This window comes from Grus americana, chromosome 15 (genome assembly GCF_028858705.1).
Source record: "Grus americana isolate bGruAme1 chromosome 15, bGruAme1.mat, whole genome shotgun sequence".
Classification (NCBI taxonomy): Eukaryota; Metazoa; Chordata; class Aves; order Gruiformes; family Gruidae; genus Grus; species Grus americana.
In genome coordinates this window covers 15,763,800-15,787,380 of record NC_072866.1, presented here as the reverse complement: position 1 = coordinate 15,787,380, position 23,581 = coordinate 15,763,800, and the positions used below count along the sequence as shown (strand labels likewise).

Here is a 23,581-nt window from a genome sequence, read left to right as displayed (position 1 = left end):
AGCCAATGGGAAGCCATCTGCCGTATAGATCGAAAGGAGTCTAAACCAATCACAAAGCGGATTCATGTCAAGCCGCCAATGAGAACGAAGAGAAGGTTGGCCCGGGCTAATTACACCCCGCCCCAGTAGCCGGCTGCGCAGCCTCCAGTTAGAGGAGGTGGGTTAGTGTCTGTGGAAGGGGGCGGTGGTTGTTGGTCTCTGAGGGGTTAATGGAGGGGAGCGGTTGCTGGTGGGTATTCCGGTGGGTTTGCGGCGGAGCAGAGCTGGCATAGCCCGGGCTGGGGCAGCGCGACTAGGAGTGGGGAAGGCTGTGGCTCCTAGTCGCCCCGGGTTGGGAGTCGCTGAGGGAAGAGTCTGTGAGGAGGAGCTCAGTCCCCAGACCGCGTCCCTTCAACGGCGTCGCGCCCAGGTGTGGGCCGCGTTCCCGCCGCCTCCCGGGGGAGCCTTGGCGCCGGAGTGCGGAAGGAGAGGGGAGAGCGTGGCCCCGCTGGAGCATGCAGCCGTGGCAGCTGCTGTCACGCCTGAACACGGCCGTCTCCAGTCTCGCGCCTCCCGTGTCAGTCGGGCGGTCACCGCTTGCTCACCTCCTTTCCTTACAAGGAAGAGGGAGCCGTGTCCCCTATCTGGGGAGCTGCTGAGGAAAAAGTAGCTTGATTTGCCTAGTTTTAACAAATGAGCACCTCCAAACTTCCAGTCCTGCCAGATTTCCAGAGCCCCGTGCCTTCCAGGAGTCAGTCACACACAGCACTTGGGCAGCCATAGCATCGCAGGCTTGGAAGAGTGGTGGCACTCCACGAGTTTCACTTGCCCTCCTGCTCCAAGTGCTTTCTGTTTGTATCTCCTCTGCTTCAGCAGCATTTCCCCTTAGTGTGACCCCTCGGGACTAGGAAAGCATTTATTCTTAGTTCTGTCTTAATGTGGTTCAAGTCATGGAAGAAAGATGAGGAAGATACTTGTGTCCAACCAGTTTGTCAGGACTGTAAACATTACGCTGCAGTGTGGGACCAAGTACAGCAGAGCATGACGTCAGCTAGCATGCTTCAGTCAAAATTTATTATTGCTTGGGAATCCACTTTTCTTCTTCAGACTCATGCTCCAGTTTCTTTTAGTGATTGTCGTCCAGCTCTGGGAGAAATGCAAGTAATGTCATACTGCGTCTCCCTGGTTTAAACAGTCTGTTCTTTTGGCTCATCTGTATTAACACAGTTGTAACCACTAAAAATTTCTGAAACTGATTTGCCTTCTGTGAGTCACAAAATGTCAACACCTGTGCTTTAACCTATTCAATACAAAGACTGACTATTAAGAAGAGGGAGGGGATACTTGTGTGATTTCATTGTAGTACAATTAAAGAGCACATCTTCTGGGAAAGGAAGTGTGGTACCTGAGCTTCTAATTGAACCTATTTCATAAACAAGGTAATGGACCAGATGTACCAATTAGTGTAAAGAGTTGTGTCAGATCCTGCATATTATAATTAGTCATGGCACTAGAGGCCTGTTTGTGCATTGCTATAAGGTTTTTGTTGAAGAAATTTCAAATTTCTCCTTTCAAATTTTCTGAAGTTGAGGGGACTTTTTTTTGTGTGTAGGAAGGAATTGAGTCAAATATGATTTGAAAAATGACTGTTAGCTTGCTGGTAATGTTAGTGTGAAGCACATTTATTTTTGGTGCTCATAGAATTTGAGGGAAAGGGGAGTCTCCCAATTCTCCATTCAAAGACCTGTGCAGGGGGCTCCAGGGAGGAATAGGGATAAAATGTCTAGCTTTCCAAAAACCCTAATATCTACTACATAAATCACTTCGTTAAGTATATTTGTGAAGGCTTGAATGTCCACTTCTTGAAAAAAAAATTGACACTTGTCAATAACACACTCATTGTAATGACTTTCACAGTTAGTAATATCAAACTTATTTTTAAAAATAAACATTTCAAATGGGCATCTTTTCAATAACCTTATTCTTCATTTTCAGTTTCTCAGTAAAAGAACCGAACTTGTTACAAAAAATCACCTGAAAATGGAAGTGTCTCAACAGCTGTAGCTCTGTGAAAAATAAACTTGAAAATATACATCACAATCATCCTCAAGTATCTAAAAATTCAGTCATATTCTTACAAATAAATTGTCTTTAGGAAAAAAACCTACAACTTGGTTCAAGTTGTCAGATTTATTTTTTTCTTGTCTGTAAAGTGATCTACTCTTTGCATTGTTTCATATTAGAGCATCTTAAATATATACTCAGAAATGCATCCACATTTTATTTGTTCTTCAAGAGTTCATTTTCTGTGTTGAGGGTGGAAAACTGCTGTTCCATCCTCCATCTTAACCAGCATAGCCACTTCTGTCCCTCCCTGATCTGCAGGTTTTGCCTGGCCCTCGCCTGGCGATTAGGAAGTTACCATCTTCAGCCACTTTGTAAAGGGCAGGAGGCAGGAAGGTTGGAAATAGCCTTGGTTTTCATTTCCTGTTTCCTTCATGGTCGTTTTTATGAGTTCAGGGAGCTGCCAATAGATATGCTTATCAAGCTGAGCAAGCAGATATTCAAACTAAGTATTTTGATGGATATTTGAAAATTGCATTTAGGTTAAAATTGTTATTGTGCAGAGGAGCAAAGTGTGGACTATTGACAGAAAGCGGGTTGTAAAGCTGTGGAGTTAGTGTGCATCGTAAGGCTGATGTTTGAACCTGAAGTATCTCCAAATTAATGGCAGACAAATAGATGTAAAGATGAATAAGGCTTCAGTTAAAAAGAGGTACTTGGGAGAAGTATTTTTGTATTGGGCTTATGGAATCAAATCTGGTCAAGGACTACCTTTAGGTAGTCATTACTCTGCTTTAAAAGGTAGCTGTTCCCTGGAGCTAGCTATTTCCATGGGATACTTTATACCAAGCATACTTCAGTTAATTGCTAGATAGATGGAAAAAGTCAGCATCTTAAAAAATTGTTGGCTGAAGATCTGTTTGATATATTAAAGAACTTTACGTTCTTGGGCTGCATCTCTGTTGTTTGGGCATACTTAAAATGCTGTACATGTGTTACTTGCTAGATTTTATTTACATGCAGTCTTTTATACTATAAAAATGTTTAAACTTTTAAAAGGTGTTTTGATTGGTTTATGGTTTCTATTCATATCTCATTAGTTTATTAGGTGAAAGTATTGCTTCAATGGCTTGTTAACAATTAACATTTAAAAATACAAGGACAAAACTTGGTATTTGTTTTGAAATAAATATTCATGTAAGTGCATGCTGCATTTGACATTCATCATGATGGAATACGTAAGGATATGAATTGAGTCACTTCATTCCTACACAGTCCATAATTTTAAAACTACGTAGCTAGCAAGAAAGATGTAAAATGTGTGCAATTACTTTGAACTCTACACCAAGATTAGTGTTTGCAATAGCAGGTTTTTATATTGAGTCTGTGCACCGGTTAAGAAGGGATTCTTTTAAATTTTTGTCTACCTGTTCCATTGATCTTTAAGCACTGATTATATTTAGAAATGTCACTGACTTATTAATATTTTGCATCTATTCAGTTTTGTGCTCAGTGTCTTATAACTCAGTAAAATGTGTTTCTCATCTTAAAGAAAAGGAAGTAAGAATGGGGAAATTTTCCTCTAAGAATCCAGTTCTACACCTCTGAAGCAAGTGAATATCCCATGTCATGTTATTTTGGAAAATTATTCTACCAACTGTTGTAATTCTTTTTTATAACTTGAGGAAGAAGAGAGTTGTACTTGTGGAAGATGAAGTTTGTTTTGGGAATTCATCCTAATGCGCTGGCATACTCCATGACTACATTAGGTGCTGGAATGATGAACAGTATCTTTAATTTCTACTACGTTAAGCTTTTCCTAAATCGATACAAAATTTCAGAAGTAGCGTTTCATCAAGCCCAGGTATTGTACAATGGAATATTTTGATTACCATGTTGTGCTATGTGTTATCATAACAAAGTCATTTTTTTACTTATGAATTAATTTTGGATGCATTGCAAATAGTTATACAGTAAATTAATTTTAGATTTAGTTAATCCGTAAGCAATTGAAGGTACACATAAAGCACATCGTTTACAGTCTTTAGACTAAAAATGTCCAGAATTTAATTGCTGGCAAGATTTTTACCTTTGATAGCTTGAAGTAATGTTCTAAACTGATCTTGCACCTCAGCTCCATAGATATGTTTGACATTAGTGCTTTTCCATGGACTGTTTAAGTACTTAAATACTGCCTTTATTCTGCAAGTCATTATCCACGTGAGCAACTCTTGTCACAAATGGTCTCCTGAAAGTAATGGGCCAGTTCTTGTTTTGAATTACTTGCTGTGAGAGTAATATCTGGGCTTTGCATGATGAAAGCCCAGATACATAAGCTTTTGAAGGAGTGAAGACTTAGAGACAAGCGTTTATTTCACATGTAGTTGGGCACCTGCCTACTTATTCATCTTGTTTTTCAAAAGTACTATAAACCTCTGAATAGCTTTAAGAATCTGGTCTGGAGTCTGTTTTGACTGAGAAGCTTTCATCTTTCTTTATTCTTTGAACAGAGATTTGTTTTAAATAACTACGTTGTGTATTACTTCTGTGTTTGTATAACCTCTGCAGAAAAATCACACTAATGATAAATTCTGTTGTGTTTCTTACTTGTTTGTCGCAGGTTGTGTTTATGATATGGAATGCCATTAACGATCCTCTTTTTGGGTATATTCAAGATAACTCCAAATTCATGTGCTGCTCAAGACGCCAGTTTTCAATTTTATATGGAGCTCCTTTATATGCATTAGCCTTTTTGCTTCCTTGGTTTCCTTGGAAACATTATGAAGAAGGTGACTGGCTAAGTGGTCTTCACCTCATTGTTGCATTATGTGCTTTTGATGGCTTGCTTACATTTGTTCTTCTAGCACAGTGTGCGCTCTTTGCAGAAATTTCAACAAGACATGAAAGTAGGCTTCAGCTTATTAAATATAACCAAGTAGCAACATTAATCGGATCAACAAGCGTTCTCTTTTGTGGTCTCATATCAGATAATATGGAAAATTTTGCCTATTTTCAGGCTTTCGCTGTTTTGGTTGCAGTATTAGCAACAGCTTGTATGTGTTACACAGGCAAATATAGTACTAGTCAATATGAGCAGAGGGAAAGTTGTACGGAAAATACTAATCTGGAAAATGATGATGGAGCTCTCTCCTGGTCCTCTGTAATTTCATTGACCAAACAGATTATGACGGAGAAAAACTTTTTATTTTTTGTAACAATGAACTTCTTCCAAGTCTTCCACCTAGCCTTCTGCAACAATTTTATGATGATCTTCGCGGATAATCTTATTCCTAAGGATGTCCTTTCTTCCTCAATAAGAAGTATCATGTATGGAGCAGGCTTTATTTGTCCTCAGGTAGGCAGTTTGTTTCCATATTTTGAAATAAAAAACTTGGTGTTTTACTAGTTTTCATTAGTTTAAGGTATCCATTTACACTGTTGAAAAAATGCTATATCTGTCATAAGCTATTGGCCATACCAAGAGACAAATCTAGCTCACCCATGCTCTAAAAGAAAGTTATGTCTATGTACAGGCTAACCGAATGTAAGGGCAGGGTAGTGAGAAAGGACAAGCAGGCAGGATGGTAGACACTATCTGTGTACAAGAATGTGAGATGTGAGTACGCCAGGAGTGAATGTTTTGTGTCCTACAGGGTTTATAATACCTAAGGATAAAGGAATGAAAAACATGGTCAGTTTCTTAAAGCAAAATCTACAGAATTCTGAATTCTCTTTGGTTTTGATTTGTAATACAGGATCAAAGAATAATCTCTTCTTCAGGAAGTTTCTGAGATAAATCACATAACACCAGAAAAAATTATTAGGTATTAAAAGCATTGTTGAAATATGTGGTATCTCAGTCATGGGAACCCAACAAAAATCTAAATAGCTGCATTTGGAGAATAATACGTTCCCGTTTATTTTGTTGTTCGCTGTCTTCGTCAGCTACATTTAGTGGGAGGAGAGAGAGACTTTCAAGACCCCAGTCAGGAATGGGGGGAGAAGCAATGAACTGGAAAAGAGAAACAGAACCTAAATGAGTAATATATGAGAACAAGAAAAGCAGCAAAAATATGTCCCACAGAATGTAAACATACTTGTCTGCAGTGAATAAAAAAAAATCTTCGAACTTCTTTCACTGGATCTTTTAAAACTTTCACCATGTTTACTCATTGGATTGCTCAAAAACTGAGTACCCTGACTTTCGTCATAGGTGCTGATGATGTTCAGGATTTCTGAAAGTCAGGCTGTTACTTTAAGTTGTAACAGTAAAATCTAAAAGAAGATACATGAAAGTGCAACTGGAATTCACAGCTCAATTTCAGTTACCGTTTTGGCTTTTGCATGTATAACGAATCCTAAGCGTACCTTCTCTGTTCCATAACTCCTAAATATCTATCATTTCAATTTTTTTCCTTACACAGGTTTACTAGTTTTTTTCTGTAACTCAAACAGTTAGCTGATGAACTTTGGAAGTAAATCAGAAACTACAGAAGTTAGGAAAGCTTAAATAATTTTACACTCAATATATAGCAATCACTACTGTTGATAAAATCAGTGTGACAGTGTGAAATGAACAATCTGTCAGAAAATGCATCTCTCTCTGCTCCCCAGAGGCTCTTTGTCTAGAAGGTCACTGAACCGTAGAGAGTTTGCTGTGACCTTATTTTTCTCAGGTTTTGTCCCTTTGAGCTCAAGATATAATAAGAGAATTCTCTGGTGGCAATGTCCTGAAGTTCACTTACTGCAAAAGCACCCAACCCATGTAAAATAAAGCCCCTTATGAACTGTGCTTCAGTGGCCTGTACTGAACTAGAATTCAATTTATGTCTTAGGTTCCTTTTAGGTGTGAGGAATAAAACCTGCTGACGGGATACCTTGTTGCTGAAACGTATACATTTGCATCATTCAGTTAGTATTTTTATTAGAAATATGCAGTCTTAGAAACATGCAGGTAATAAGGAATTTTCTAAATCATAAGTACTTCCTGAGACAGGGTTATTTGTCAATTACAGGGAGACAAGGTCATGGTTTTTACAATAACAGGCATTACATAATCCCTTACCATTTCAAGTGTAAGCACTTTTCTGCCAAATGCCTGAAAACAACAGGGGCAGGAGTATGTTTAAGTTTCTTACAACCATTTTTTTTCTTATACCAGCTTTCTAGATTTGTTCTACCTCCCTGATCATTGGTTTAAGTAGAAAACTTGAGCTTCTTTAAAATAGTACTCGCCACAGTAATTTTTGTCTGACTGTAGCATCCTAGTTTTCTTCATTATGTTAAAGCATTTAAATGTGGGAACAAATGCACAAGGAGAATTATTTCCTGTTCTTCATCTGAATATTACACTGTTCATCTCTGTAACACAGAAGGAGGAAGAAAATGTGTATCTTTATAGAGTTTGTGAGTATTTTTTTGACAGTGATGAGGACCACATACATGTAGATGGTGACATAAGCTCACATAATAAAAAGAACATAGTGCATTACAAAATGTCCTATTTAAAGTGGAAAGTGCGGAACAATATAGAAAAGCTTACACTTTGTTCATACTATAATCAGCACTTAATGCTAATTTCATGAGTTTGCCTGTCACTAGCTTCTCACCTGGATTATTGCTCGCTAAGATTGGTGGAATTAAAATGCAGCCACATGTGTTGTCCACTGGCATCTGCCTTTCTCTACTTGCTAGTAAAGTCTCTAACTTGCTTAGATCAGCTGACTTGGTGAACTTAAAATGCTTAATTTCTGTAAGTGTCAGTGAAAATAGTAATATTAACGAAAAAAATTATTGACAATATTTTTGATCAGCTGGTAAAATTCAAATGGCAAGATGCTTGGTTTACAGTTAACATATCGCAAAGTTAATTATTTAAGGGATATCAAACATAAAGATCATGAACATTAAATAATAGTTAGATAATGTGGGAAACAGCGTTTTCCTCAGGATGTAGTAGTTCTCAGCTGGCTATTTTTGAGTGAAAGACGACCATTCTTAGCTGGTAGAGGTAGCATGGAATGAGCCAGTAGATAGTTCTCTTTGTTTGATTCCTATTTTTTTATTTGGATTAAGCTTTTTAGAAAGCTGGTTTGGTTTTATTTCTTTAATGGGTAGTAATAATTTATGTCTGGTCTGTCTGTGCTTTATAGCTCTCCTAATGCTAATAGCGTACTATATCTTTTCATCATATATGTGTATATATTATCTTTGCAGTGCCTTGTTCTTCTCAGTCATGCTTCGTTGAAGAAATTTGGTTATTACAGAATCATCTTGTTTTCCTTTTACTTTGAAGGAATAGCTGCTGCTGTCATGTTTGCTCTAGGGCCAGAACACTATTATCTGTTGGCATTTTATCTCACAGCAAACATGTAAGTAAATACACTTCCCTATTCATAGATACGGCTTAAATGATTCTAACAGACTGGAAACTTGTTTTTAATAGCGTGAAGATTTTGCCACTGCTTTTATGGTTTTCTTTCTGTTCTGTTTCACTTGCCAGAAGAGTTGAAACTCCAGTTACAACTTTTTTCAGCTTTCATTTTATTCTACTTCAACTTTTAATTTCTGTTTAAAAAAAAAAACCAAACCAAAGCAAAAAAAGCCTTAAAAATTAACAGTAAGTAAGGTTTCCAGCCACATGCCTCCAGCCACAAATCTGCTTTAACATGAGATTGAAGGGAAGCAGAACCTCTTCTCATCCACATAGACAAGAAGGTCTCAGTCGAGGAACTCTTCAGAAGCTGCTAGGAAAGCTCAGACTTCATTTTGTATTGCATGAACACTTGTGTGTTACACTGCAAAACAAATACCGATATGTCAGGTATCTGTTAGGTAACCAATATTGAGTCACGTTTTCACTGGTACTAGGTAAATATGATGCCAAGAAGTAGTATTTTCACAGAAGTAGGATATTATGATACATGGAAAACTTTATTTAAAATTAAAGACCTGTTTATATCAGAATATTGTTACAGAAGTTCATTTTTATTTCAGTTTCTATTTCATTGCTTTCTTTCTACATGTTCTTTCTACTCTTCTTTCTTCATCTTCTCCCCTCCCCCCCCCTTTTAATTCTTATTTTCAGTATTTCAGTCATGGGCTACTGTAACACTGAATTGTGTGAACAATAAACTGAATTTCATTACCTGCATATTTTAAGTGATGAAGATATATTTTGATTTCCTCAGGAAATAATTCTAAGGTACCTAAAGACTGTTATGTGTAAAGTGCTAGTTGTTCAAAGCCTTTCATAAGTCAAAGCTAATCACACCCAAAATTTAGTAAGACGTAGAAATCCTAATATTTGAGTTTATGGTTTCAGTTAGCAGTTTGTTAAGAGTTGGCTTTGTGTGTGTGCATGTGTTAAAATGCATATATATACAAAATTACATATATAGGAACACATAAAATTTTCTTGCTATTCTAATTCTCCCACTTTGAAGTTTGTCTTCCGTGTAGTCTTTCCAGTAATGCTCATATCCTTTTCAGATTTCAAAAGCAAATTTTCAGTTTCTCTTTCTACTAAGGTGATTCTTTTCTCCATGTCATTTTAAATGACATTTACTGATAATCTCAAGCAAGTATTTATGATCTTTTGCACCAGTGTCCACGAAAAAAAGCAAAAAACCCCACCTTTTACGTTTGCATACCATTTTCTAGTTCTCAATTAAGAACAGATCTAATAATCCTTTCAGAACTGCTGTTTAAACAGATAAATCACCATGTTTTAAAGAATGTCTCAGCTTTGTGTGTTTGTGGAAATGTCAGTGTTGGGGTGTTTGTGTTAGAATGTCAGTTACACTTTCATAATGAAATTGTATGTAAGAACTATGAACATCTTAAATATTTTGTCTTTCTTCAGGGTAATTGTGCAAGCTTCATTTAGTTTGTTCAATTTGCCTTTGGCAGATATCGTTGATGCAGATTTCATAAAACACAAGCGGAGGTATGTCAGTCAACTGTTTTCCTTTAAATATGCTATCTGTTTGCCACGTTACTCTTTCGTAAGTTAGATTGTGTTAAAGACAGTAAATGATCTTGAATCCTTGACACAGAAGTACTTTTTGTAGGAGCCAAGTAAAGATAAGAACTTGTATAAAGTTCCTTGCAGTTACTTCAGCAGAGTAATTCAAACAGATTATTAGGTAATTTCTAGTTTAAATTATACCATAGTATAAGCCAAGTCCTTCATTTTCTTATGTTTTTATTCTTGTTAGCTTCAATTGAATTCTTTTGTAATAATATACATCTATTTTCACTTACGGAATTTCTGAATAAGGCCTTTTTAACATGGAAGAAGCTTTACCTGTGCTACTTAAAGTGCAAATTTCAAAGTCTAAGTTGTTGCTGTTAACTCTCTGAAATAAAAACTGATAAAACCTGCTGTGACGTAGCATATTACAACTCAAGGATCTTTTGGATTTTTATCAAAGTGCATATAACTTCCTGTTGGTTCCATCAATGTTTATATAAGTGCAGATTCAATCCTGGTCACTGTATTAAAGGACTTGCCTCTCAAAGGTGAGAGCTATTGCTTTCATGAAGAAAAAAAAGCCTCCTTTTCTGGCCTTATGCATGTAAAGTCTTAAGTTGTAATTAACTCTCCGTGCACTGCGCAGTCTAACTTGACTTCAATAATTACTCAGTGTGCACAAAGTTGAACTTGAGTGTAAGCCATTTCAGAATTGGGGCCAAGCTGTCTATATACCCCAGAGGTTTATTACCTTGCATTTCCAAAGAAAATTAAATTTCATTATGATAGCTGATCTGTTTGTTATAATGTATGATAGTTAGCATTTGCTTATTAACAAGATTTTTAAAATCACTATTGCAATTAATATACTAATAAGTTTGTGTTGTGCATTCATTTGGGTTTTTCCCCTAAATATTTTAGATCACCACTTTCCTCTATGGTTTTTGGTACCAATGCTTTATTTACCAAGCCTGCCCAATCTTTGGCTCCAATGCTTGTGGTTACAATACTAAATCAATTTGGATATGAGAACCTGAATAATGAAGTTGCTCAATCTGATCCAAGGTAAGTTCAAACAGGATGCTTTAAATCATAGAAATTAACAGGAAATAATCCTGTCATCTAAAAAGCAAATTAATTGGCAATTAGTTTGCATCACCTGCAGTTCAAAAATATGACTGCTTTAAAAATATTTTACAGTTGTGTTTTATCTATATAGAAATTGAAATGTTTTCTAGGGTTTTTTTTTTAAAATACATTGTTTGTTAAACAATACACAAGCATGTCTACCTAATTTTGAAAAACAAAGGATACATTTCAGTAGTTGACCATCTCCTGTTCTATTGGGAAAAAAAAAAAGTCTGAGGTCACCTGATACCTCTTACTAAGAAGATACACATTGTCCTGTCTTCTGTTTTGGTTATCTCGTAAACCTACTTCTTTAAATATATAATCCTAATAAGGTTTCATTTAAGATACATTTTTGCTTGAGAGAAAGCAGTATAATCACTGGATGGAGGGAATTTGCCTCAAGTAGGAGTATAATTTTGGCTTCAATACTGCTTACCATTCTAATGCTAATGATTTCATTGCAGTCCCTGGAGACCTTAACACACAGCATAAAGCTGCAGTTGCTAGTTAGCACATTGGAAACGCATGGGCTCTAATAAAAACAAATTAACAGGGAGTCAGTACACTGAAAGAGTCATAGGCTGTTTATTTATGACCAACAAGAGGAAGTGGCAGCACAAGGAATAACCGAAGTCAAGACTAAAAGGCAAAAATCAGTCCTGGTTAGGATTTGCTTGAGAGAACAACATGAATATCCTGAGAACTATGTAGCTCTCCTAAATTTCAAGCAGAAACCTTAAAAAAATACATAGAAGAAAATTGTAGAAGAAAAAATGAATTTTTGTGGAGATAGCTCTGGAAGGAGCAATGACTTGTTATGTGTCACCTAAGGCTAGGAGAATGTTTTGTATTTGAGGAATTTTCTTAAAAAAAATGTATGAGGAAAAGCATGACATAAGAAAACAACAGGTGGTTTTCAGAAAAGCATTGTGCCACAAGCAAAGAAGGCATAAGTTTGATGCTATGTGTGAGAACAGTTAATTTTATTTTAATGCATTCTGTAGATAGCCAGCCAGTGAGATGATGTGAAGAGGACATCAACCTCATTATATTGTCAAATAAGATGAGTGATTTTTGTAGAAGAGCGGTAGGCTGAACTGGATGTGGATATGAGAAGGCTGAATATATTCATCTTGATGATTCAGAGAAACTCAGTTTTGAAACATAAAAACTGCAGTTCTGATCCCTCTCAATCAGAGAAATGATCCCTTTGTGGATGGATTTTAAATCACAGTAGCTATAAATCTTTTTTTTTTTCACCAGTAAATAGCCTCTGGACTATAGCAACAATAAATTTCTTGTATATAGAGTTGAAATACTTTGAATGCTTAATCTCTAAAACCTATATCTTCATTTGAGGCATGCTGAAATTTGATTTATTTCACTAGGGCAAGGAACAGCATAAAGGTACAAAGCTGAGATCAGTTAATCAAAGAGCACCTGAAATATACTCTTATATTTCTCTTGCCCATCCCTTCAAAAATAATTTCTTAAATAAGAAGCAGTCTGCATGTGTTTTCTGTATATGTATGTGTGAATGTGCGTGTCCTTTGCTTTGCAAATGGACTGCAGTGTGGACATACAGTCCACAAAGACCAGACTACTCAAAATTGTTTCTAGGAGTCAGTTTGTCCATGATGTACTCAGACCATTGACTGAGCTAAAATTATTTACCCATATTAAAACGCTATCAGCTGATGTCAGATTTCAGCCATAGGCAGGCAGCTAAAGTACACTTGCCTCAGGACAAAGTTGTTTGGGGACAAACGAACTGAATAGAGGAGATCACTTAAAATATGCTCAAACTGTTTGGACAAAACAAGAGAATTTCACACATATGGATTTTATATGTAATGAAGTGTTACGCTAATACAGTCTCAGGTGTGTCCTTCCTCCTTCTCCAAAGCTGGCAATATCTATTAAGTGTTCTGGAAATAATTTACTTTATTAGGTGTACTGGTAGTGAATTGTGAAGATAGCACAGAGGACCCTTATTCTGCATTAACACAATGTTTGGGCCTTGAATAAATATGTCTTAAGAATTTCCAGCAATGTTGTTTACTGGGAAAAGAGAGAAGATGCAGTCCAAAACCATAAACTATTTGCTGAATTCTAAATTATTTATTTTTTCTTGAACTGAAAATTAAACGTTAGCAACAATGATGGAGCAGCTAATCCTGGAAACCATCTCCAGGCACATTAAGGACAATAAAATCATCAGTAGTAGCATGGCTTCACCAAGGGGAAGTCATGCTTGACCAACTTGATAAACTTCTACAATGAAATGACTAGCTGGGTAGACAAGGGAAGAGCAGTCGATATTGTCTACCTGGACTTCATTAAGGCCTTTGACACTCTCTCCTCTAAGATCCTCATAGACAAGCTGTTGATACATGGGCTGGATGAGCAGACAGTGAGACAGGTAGAAAACTAGCTGAAAGGACAGGCCCAGAGGGTAGTCATCAGTGGCAAGAAGTCTAGTTGGAAGCCAGTAACTAGTGGTGTACCCCCGGAGTCTATACTGGGTCCAGTCCTGTTTAACATCTTCATTAATGATCTGGATGATGGGGCAGGACGTACCTTCAGGAAGTTTGTGATGACACAAAACTGGGAGGTGTGGCTAATGCATCTGAGAGTTGTGCTGCCATGCAGAGGGGTCTCAACAGGTTGGAGAAATGGGCTGACAGGAACCTCATGAAGTTCAACAAGAAGTGCAAAGTCCTGCACCTGGGGGGGAACAGCCCCATGCACCAGTATATGCTGGGGGCCACCCAACTGGAAAGCGGCTTGGCAGAAAAGGACATGGTGGACACCAAACTGAACATGAGCCAGCACTGTGCCTTTGTGGCAAAGGCGGCAAACGGTATCTGGGGCTGCATTAGACAAAGTATTGCCAGCAGGTCAAAGGAGGTGATCCTTCTCCTCTGCTTCATTAAAGTACCAAAACGCCATTAAGAGAACCAACCAACTACAAGTTGCCAATTTTTAAGCTTTGCCTGTCTTTTGTTGCCATCATGCTGTTGAGCAATTCACGCATATATGTTCTCTGCCTCAGTAGAGACCACACTCTTGAGCAGCTTATTAGGACAACTGGCATGTTATGAGTGAAATTCTTATCCTAGAAGCCCTTTTGAGGCAATAGTTCATTATTGTCTTGGTGGCTTCTGTCACAGTTGTATTCTGCAGGACACCCAAGCTGGTAAGACAGTGAAGAGGTTTTATACAGAGAGTAACAGTCTAGAAGAAAGGAAAATTCAGTCACCTTTTTCTTTCATCTGTGAGGTATCATAAGATTCATCAGAAATGAGAAAATGCTTATCACTGCACAGTGATCCCAGTACTCTATTAGAACAGGCACTCCAAAGACTAAGACTGTCTTTCTCTTCCTCTGTACTGAAACCTTTGAATTGACCATTAAAATCACCAGCTTCTTACCAGTATTTACTTCTGCCTCAATGGTAATATCTTCTCAGTCACAGTGGTGTCCTCTTCCTTAGGAGCAATCCAGTATCTCTTGGGTTTGCTTCTGATATTGTAACTCTGAAGTGTGACTTCTGCTATGAATAGTGTATTTCTCTTCCAGAAATCTTGCTTTTTGGTCATCTTGCTTTTTGGTGTAACCTTTTTCACACATGAGGTTGGCTTATATATTGTACACAGTTCCATATGGGTTACACATGATTCTGTATACATTAATATATACGTTATGCCACATTCTTAGGAAATGTGGTCACTACACATCAGTTAAGCATTCTGTAGTGGAAGCTAGCTTAAGAAGTATTTTTAATATCCTTAAAACTTGAGCAATAGCTCAAATGGAGTGGTCCTGGGTTTTGGGTTTTGTGTTTTGTTTTTTTTTTTCCTTTTGGTCTGTCATCACAGCAAAGCATTACCTGCCCCCTATGGCTTGGGTTTTTTGTTTGTTTGGGTTGGATTGGGTTTTTTAGTTTGGGGCTTTTTTGCTGTGGAAAAGTTACCTAGTTTAAAATCTCCCTCTTCTGGAGAGCCGCTGCAACTACAGCTAACTTCTCTTTAAAATTCGTACTTCAGAATGAAGTTATTAGACAACTCTTCATCATTTACTGGAGGCACTTTAAACTGTTGATGCTTCCATATTGAATTACTGGACAACATCACATTCTATTCAGAGTGATATTAGGACTGTTTAGTGAAAGATTGTATGTTTTATTCCTGTGTGTGCAAAAAATGTAGACATGGAAACTTCTGAAGTTGCTGGTTCAGCTCTTGATTTATCCCAGTCCCTTAATGAAATATTTTCCTATTCCATGTTCTGTGTACTATAGATATTTTTCATAATTCCTGCAATAACTTAAGGTTTACAGTACAATAGGTAATATTATTTTCTTAAATTAATATTGTTCCAATGAAACCAAATCAGGTTGCACCAGTGTGAGTAATTTGGCAGACATCCTTTCTTTTTTTGTCCTTCCTGAAGTTCATGTATAAAGAATGAATAATTTTAGTTCTGAAAACTGCAGTCCTCTTTAGTGTGCAGAACAGGCCAAGTACAAGCCCCAACATCCTGTAAACTGTGTCTTAGTCCTGTTTTCATCTTTAGATAGGTAAGTAATTCATTTGTCTGTGGCCTCCCTGCTGACACTGCTCATACAGTTAACTCTTGGTAGTTGTGACGGTGGTGTGCATGATGTTGGCCCTTGTTTACTTGTAGGTGGACTGAAAAAGCAATTGAATACAGGCCAGTAAACAATGTCCAAATGGTAAATTATTGTCACTGCCAATAAACATTGGCTATGGACCAGTGACCTGCTAGTGAACACTTCCAGTCTTAAATGCAATTGCCCAAGTGATGAAGTAATTCACTTGTAAGCCTGTGGTTTTTTTGTTTTCTTATGTTGCATTAGCGTGTACATGACTTGAGATAAATTGTGATCGTTGTATGAGTGTGTGCATGTACTAAGGAATAAATCTGGGCTATGTTGAAGATTGCAAGCATTTTTCTCTGTTAAATGCAGTGAGACATGAGTTGATTCTTTTATGATTCAGGGAAACTCTTAGGTTTTATTCAAAAGCCTGCTCAAGTTAATGAGAGGGCTTTTTCACAGATTTCAGAGGGTTTTGGATCATGTCCATAGCTGTTCTATGAGTTTCCAATCTCATCCCTGAATGCTAAGAAAAAAAAAGAAAATAAAATAACATACACTGCCTTATGGAGATAAAGTTCATTTAGGGGCTGTTTCTCAGCTTGAGTTGACTTTCCTGATATTTAAGTAATTAGAATCCAATAATTAACAGAATGCCAGTAGATAACGATTCTAGCTACTAGATGAATGGCTAAATGTATGCTTTGAGCTGTCAGAAACCATACTGTTCATAAAAGAGGATTCATTTAACTCCTGTATTTTCTTTTTTGATTCATATTTGCTCATGCTTTTATTTATTATTCCTTAGAGAAGATTTAGATGAGGAAATACCATGCATCCATGAGAATAAATGAAAATTAGTGTTAATTTCACATGTATTCTTTTTATGGTTTATATTGTAATCATTTATTTTAAAATGAAATTAAATAAGGCTTGATATTTTAAACAGCCCTTTACACCATACCTGAATTTATGCATTAATCATGACTTCCATCTAGCACTCAGCACCTATAACAACACTATGTGGATACCTAGTAGCACAGATTTTAACTTAAATAAAATAATTTCATATTAAACTGTTTGCTTCCATTTTCTGCTTTTCTTTCTCTTCCAGATTTTTCAGTCCTACAAAACTTTTTCAGATGCTTTGTTCTATAATTGGATTATATTGCTTAAATTGATTTCTATATTACATAATACAGTTGTGTACTAAAGCAGTGAACAGGATTTCTTAGGTTGCCTACAGTGTACTAAAATTAACTCTTTGTGTGCTAATTATCTAATTTCCTCCCAGCTATTATGAAAGGAGCAAGCAACATAAAATACATATTTGTATGTAGAATTAGAAAATATAGTGGAAGTACATTTGATATCTGAGATTTATATTTCTTTTATTTAGAATTGATTGTACACAGTAACATGTATATGCTGTATATGTGTATATAATGTGAATGCTTTAAAAATAATTTGTTGTGAATTAACCATGAAAGTTAATTTTCTTCATCTTGAAAGCTGTGTTTTCATCTTCTTCACCAGTTTGTTTTTAGGTCTTCATGATGCCATGTTCTATTTGATCTGTCTGGTTCCACTTTGCATTGCAGTCATACAGATCTTGACTTGGACTCCCTTTTCAATCCAGAATACTCATATGACAGCTGTACGCTAAATAGGTAACAGTCGGTCAGTAAATCATCTGCTGAGCTGTACCACAAAAGAGTTAGTACATTTTAAATGTGAAAAAAGCAAAATTGCATTAAATGGACTGTTAGACCAAAGACAGTTTGAGCCATTTGAATAAAGTCGCATTCTTCAGTCTATATAGACTGTAACACAGATCCCATCCAGCCTTAATGCGGAGCCTACGCAGAGTTTCTTCTAGTTCAGTTGTTTGCCTTTAATGGGCTTTATCCTTAATTACTAAATAAAGTAATATCTGGTATATACTGGTCACTGTTAACTCCTTTGAAGAATGGATATGGCAGATCAGGTAAAGGAATCCCAACCCAGCACCTGGAATTCAAGGGAACTGTATTTTCTTCAGCTTACTGAAAGATGGTGGCTTAATTCTGCCGTACTGATAAAATGGTAGATCTTGGAAGTTAAATTCAAAGAGCCTGGTGGATGTCCCTCAGGGATGGCAGGGAGATGAAGAGAAAAATTTAGATGATGTCTAGCTGACCAGTATCAAGACAAATCTGACAGCTACCACAGGAAGAGCCAAGAGTAATTAACTACCCTGTGAAAGTCTGTGTAAGGCTAAGGAAGAAAAAGATTAAAATGCTGTTCAATAAAGTGTCGCTGGATATGGAAAAAGCTCTGTACTTCCTCACTGACTTCCTGAATGTCTGGGTGGTAGGTAGATGCAGTTTTCTGGCTTTAAATGGGAAAATTATTTTGAAGGTAGCATATTGTTAGTACTTCATAGAAAATGTCATTGTGGTAAGAAAAAACATTAGCATATGGATGTAGCAGTGTTCAGTTAGTTGGACAAATCTAAGTACACATGCACTGAATCAAACTCTACCTGCACAGCAGCATTACACTGGCAAACTCATTTGATGTGCTGACAGTCAAAGTTCATTTCTGATTAATCAAATTGAATTTAGTTAATTTCTGATTAATTCTTACCAAAAATCTTTTCAGTTAAACTTTTAAATGGATCCTGTGATTTTTATAAAATAAAGGTTTTTGACAAAATTTCAGAAACCTTGAATCCTCTCTTTATTTCACGTTGTAATCAAGTACAGTGTAATCAGTACTGAGACATCAGTAGTGATAAGCTACATTAGCATGTTTATAATACTTCTGTTTAATAAATACTTTTTTTCCTCCAATGCATCCAGCATGTAATTGTGTAATGACAGATAGCTTAAGTATAATATAATCACTTCATTTTTGTTCTTTGTTTTGCCTGGGCAAACAGAATTTTAGAAGCACCTTTCTTATGGAGCGCCACTCACTTGAAAGTACAAGAAGATGCATCGTATGTATCCCGATTTTAAAGTGCTGAGCCAGCTCATTTCTAAGGCTCTACATTTACCATGCTAGGTAACTTGGAAAAGAAGGGAGTGTAAGAAGTTGCCTGCATTTTGGTGGACATTAGCATAATTTCGTGAAGAGGTCTGAGATTTGAAATTCCAGTGTTGAAAAAAATAGTCTTTTGTGCCTCAGTTTTTACATTTGCAGAGTAGAAACATAATTTCCTTGCCTTTTTTGAAGATCAAAGTGCTTTCAAAGCGATGAGTGAAAAAGTGGGATAGCATTGTTAAATATTTAGAAATCTAAATGAACTCTTTGATAGGAATATGAAGATTTATGTTAAAATGTAAGAAGCCAGAAGTGTGATGATGTTTTAAGTTGCATTATATGTTTTTTATCTCTCTCTTGTCAGAGATGCCATTATTCATTTGCATCGTACATGCTAATAGCATTATGTACACATAGTGCTGTCACTGGTATTTACATATCCAAAGAATATTTAAACAAATACCAGAGCAGATAGCGACTGTGTGTTTAGATTCTGAATTTTAAAAGATTTACTGCATTGTATGTATGAATTTTCTGCCTGAAAGGTGGAAGGAGAAAAAGGCGAAGGACAAAAATGTGAAGGAATTAAAGTTAATGCAATCTTTGATTCATTATATGAAGCTGTTTTCACCCTGACAGTTCCTTTTAAATGGTAATAAATAACTTTAAATAGTTTTATTTTTCTTTACTGATTCTATATTTCCTAAATTTCATATGTTCATCCCATCCTCATAGAATATATATTTTTATAGATGAAAATGTTATTGTTCCACAAGTAGGGTTTCTTAGATGACTGTGTTTATTACTTAGTTCTAATGTAAAGTTGTTAGAACATAGTGTACAACTGGGAGAGTACTGCGCTATACAGCAGGAAAACTAATAAGTGGTTTTAAGAGTCAAAATTATACCAAGAATTCTTGGAAATTATCAGAGTGAATTTTTCTGGAAAATGTTTGGTAAAGATACCATTTTATTTGCTGAAAAAAGAAAGGAGTGAGGGGTGATACAACTGAAGACACAGTTTGAATAACCTCTCTATAGAGGCTTTAGAATCAAGATAGGAAAAGTAAATAATCAAAGATTTCTAAGCAAGACAGCCTTAAGATGTGAGACAGTAATTGTGTAGAATGATCTAGTTTAGAAAGCAAATCTGAGAAATCAAAATTATTTAATATGTAAGATATCAATAATTATGCAAATTGTTAGAATTTATTATTCTTCCATTTGTCTGTCCTGTTTCTCTTGCTATAAGGGCAGGAAAAGAGTGTCTTTCATCACACCAATCGTCAATCCAAGAGAGGACTGGAAAACTGCTTTAAATTCAGGCGGTAATTTTACTACGAGAATTACTGATAGAAGGTTGGTGGTATGTTACAATTGACATCACTTATTCGCTGTTTCCCTGTCAGCCACTAAACTTTGTTACCCTCTGCTAAACCTCCATGATTGGGTTTGGCCATGAATCAAGTAAAAGATGATCAAAGGCAAAAGTTCAGTGTCTTGCAACAGCTGGTTTGTCTGCTTTCTCTCCTTATTAGCTAATAGTATCGCAGCTTGAAGTCCTGCTGCTGGAAAAATGCCCCAGTTTTATCTTGATAATTTAAGAGTGTCTAAAATAGTCTCATAACTGATAAATAGGATTTAAGTGTGTATAATATAAAGTACAAAATGCTGTGATAACTTCAGGGAAGGAGAAATTGGATGCTTGAATCCCATTCTTAGAGTTTCTCTATAAATTCTGAGAATTTGGATCTTAATACACTGAATTATTTTTTTAATTGAAAATCAATAGGTACAAGTGTCTACTAGATTTAAAAGGATGTTATCTAGTAGACATGAAACAATGTTAGCCTAATACAGTAGTAATATAATACATGGCTAGTGAGAGAGTGGAAACATTGAATAAATGACAACAAAGCATCTTTAATTTTAAGTAGGAAAAAATTAGATCTATGTTTTGCAGAGCTTACAGACCTGCCTCTGTTCTCCTCTCGTACAAAATGACCTTCCTGGTCTCCTGCTGTGCTGATTTTGGAACTGCTCCGTAATTCATGCATATACTATGTTGACATGGCTTGTAGGATGTTTACATTTGAAGACGGTTGTACAGCTTAATGGGTGCTGTCAGGAAAGACAGGCAGGAAGGGGAAGGAACGGTTAAGATAAGCCACATCTCCACAAATACTTCTGAGCTCACTCTGACAGAATTAAGCCAGCTCAGGAAAAAGCTCAGCCAGTCAAAAGAATTCTGCTGGTTTTGTAAACCGAGACTGGGGGGAGTTGTCTCAGAGAGCTGGACAAACCCACAGCTGGGCTCCCTGGGTTACCTTTGGGAGAGAGGATTTTGGATAGCTAGCTATGTTTGTTTATCCTAAAGACCTCTTTCTGGTAATCACTGTCTTACTGTTGTTTAAATAATAGAAGGGAAAGTTGTTTTATCGCTGTACTTGATTGGGAAAATTGCAGATTTACACCCTGGAATGCATGAGGCTGTGCAGCCCGCCCTGTCACCGAGTCCTGTGCTGGGCATCTTGTGATCACTGCAAAGCAAATGCAGACCGTGTTAAAAATCCCCCTTCCTAGGTAAATTCAAATCCTTTGGGTATGTTTTGGACCTTTTGGACCCCAATTGATTATAGAAATTTTCCACTAAAAGAAGGAATGCTACCTAAATAGTTGAGGAGAAAATAGAAAAAAAGTGATTCAATTTTTTCTGGAAATCCTCTCCCGGCACACTAATTGCTTTGAATGACGTATGCATACACTTACACCACAAATAGTTTTCTGAGATTGTCCAGCAATTGGTTACAATTCCACCAGCCTATATGCAAATGTCAATACATCAAAATTATTACCTAAATATGCATGAATAGTGTGCTCTTTACACCCTGTCAAGAGAAAAAATATGCTTAGTATACAACTACTGCAGCAGAATATTAATGACAAATGTAACTCTGGGTAGGAACTCTGAAAAATCTCATTAAAACATACCCAGGTTGTATACTAACAATGCAAAGACAAAAGCTAGCGTATTTCTTAATTTATTTGGTATGCAATTCATTATCTGCATTTTACATGTGATAAAATTAAGATATGTTTCCCTGTGAGCAACATGTAATTAACCTGAAACACTTTTATTTATTGGTTTACACGTCTGTGAGCAGATGTCTGTTTACAGCTTTTGTCATTTTGGATTTTGATTATAAAGTTAGTTTATTCCTGGAGGGAAAAAAATAAGCTAATCTGTCTTTACAAACAAGAACACACATAGAAAGCAGAGTCCTTAATCCCAAACCAAATAAAAAGAAATAAACCAAAAAGGCATCTTAGCCCATCTAGCTATTGGAGAAAAAAAATCTTCATGTGGAAAACTGTCTAAAGCTCTCATGTCAAAAACTTTCCTCAAGGAGGTTAAACATCAGTGAAAATGAACTGAACAGAAAAATCCTCTGGCAATATTTTGTTGTTGCTCTGATTTTGCTGATTTCCCAGGATAAGCGAGGTTGGATGTGATTAGTGCTTTGATCAGAGGAGCTTCCAGGTAGAAGCCAGGATCCCACGGTGGTTTTGCCTTCCAGCATCATCCTTACCAGGAAATGAAGGGGCTAGACTCCAGCCTGTCAAATCTGATCAGAAGGGAAGATACTGATGGCTTGTGGTTGTTGAGAAACATTTTTCTGAGATTAGAGATGGTAGCCCTGATGCCATGCTCAGCTGGAATTGGATTCATGAGATAGGCTTTGTCTAGAACTTCTTTCTGTTTCAATTGGATACAGTATTCCTCACTTTCTATGCTATTACCACAAATAACCTATGTTTATTATAGCATAAGTGAGAACAGTGGTGCCTAACCCAAACCCACAGCACTGATGGCTTTTGTTCTACCAAAGGCACATACTGCTGCATGAAAAAAACAAAAAATTTTTATCCATCTTGACCTTTCCCAGATTAAAATGTTCCAGTAGGCATTGCCTGTTCTAGGCTAGCCTTCCTCTGCGGGATACATTTTTATCCGCTCATCTCCGCATCCCCATGCACAGAAGTAGGATGCAGGAGCCTGACATGAGCAAGGTTTACTCTGAGCCGTTGCAAAATAGTTATTTACAAGGAAAATTGCAATGCCTGAGGATGTGAAGTCAAATTTTGTTTTTCAAACAGTTGTAGTCTTTCAGCTGCAGATAGAAGACCCTTTCGAAGAGCAAACCCTGTCATTCCCAATTTTTCTTTAAATGCTGTGGGTTTGGGATTTTTAGGAATCTCATCACCTCCATGCCTGTTGACCTCAAATTTCTGTGTACAGGAAAAATCCGAAGATAATGGGAACCAAACACAACTCTGTGAAGCACCGCTTCCATCTTTCAGCATTTACTGTTGTAGCAGCCAAGAATGTCTCAAATTACTGAACTACTCCCAAAATTTGGAACCTTAATTAAAGAGAGATGCTAATTCCAGGGAGGTCCTCTGGATCAACATTACTCTGAACTACCAAGGCAGCGTGTGGCCGATGTCCGGGAGGGTTTAGGGCCGGGAGGCGGCGGGCACAGCGAGGAGACACCCGCCCTTCCCCTCAGCCACGCGCCCTCGGGGGCCTCCCGCCACCGTGTCTCCCGCCCAGCGCGCTCTGCGCATGCGCAACCTGGGTGACAGGGCGGCGCCAAGCACGTGCACGCCTGAGGGAGCCGGCGCGAGCCCCTCTGAGGGGTGGAGTTGGCCGCCCGCTGCCGCCGCCGGTGAGCGGAGCGGGGAGGAAGGAGGGTACGAACGAATCGCCGCCGCCACCATC

The 23,581-nt window shown here is 37.2% G+C and overlaps 1 protein-coding gene across 4 annotated transcripts; it reads left to right on the top strand.

Moving 5' to 3' along the window:
• The first annotated feature begins 105 nt into the window (after positions 1–105).
• Positions 106–19,363, top strand: LOC129213481 (transmembrane protein 180-like). Of its 4 annotated transcripts, none has more exons than XM_054843585.1 (7): positions 106–157; positions 3,729–3,907; positions 4,664–5,398; positions 8,260–8,414; positions 9,908–9,991; positions 10,940–11,083; positions 17,308–19,363. In XM_054843585.1, the coding sequence occupies exons 2-7, from the start codon at positions 3,755–3,757 to the stop codon at positions 17,435–17,437; spliced, it is 1,401 nt and encodes a 466-aa protein (XP_054699560.1). In that variant the 5' UTR covers positions 106–157; positions 3,729–3,754; the 3' UTR covers positions 17,438–19,363. The 4 variants fall into 4 exon arrangements, with proteins under 4 accessions (XP_054699560.1, XP_054699562.1, XP_054699563.1 ...); XM_054843587.1 differs by having other exon boundaries at positions 111–157; positions 3,733–3,907; XM_054843588.1 differs by lacking the exon at positions 106–157 and having other exon boundaries at positions 3,669–3,907; positions 18,695–19,363.
• The last annotated feature ends 4,218 nt before the right edge of the window (positions 19,364–23,581 follow it).

What these genes read in the sequence shown, in the direction of transcription:
- LOC129213481 (XM_054843585.1), top strand. Translation starts at nt 3,755, where the DNA reads ATGAAGTTTGTTTTGGGAATTCATCCTAATGCGCTGGCATACTCCATG. An exon ending in TTTTATCTCACAGCAAACAT is followed by an intron (nt 8,415 to 9,907) that starts GTAAGTAAATAC and finishes GTCTTTCTTCAG; the next exon opens with GGTAATTGTGCAAGCTTCAT. An exon ending in TTCATAAAACACAAGCGGAG is followed by an intron (nt 9,992 to 10,939) that starts GTATGTCAGTCA and finishes TAAATATTTTAG; the next exon opens with ATCACCACTTTCCTCTATGG.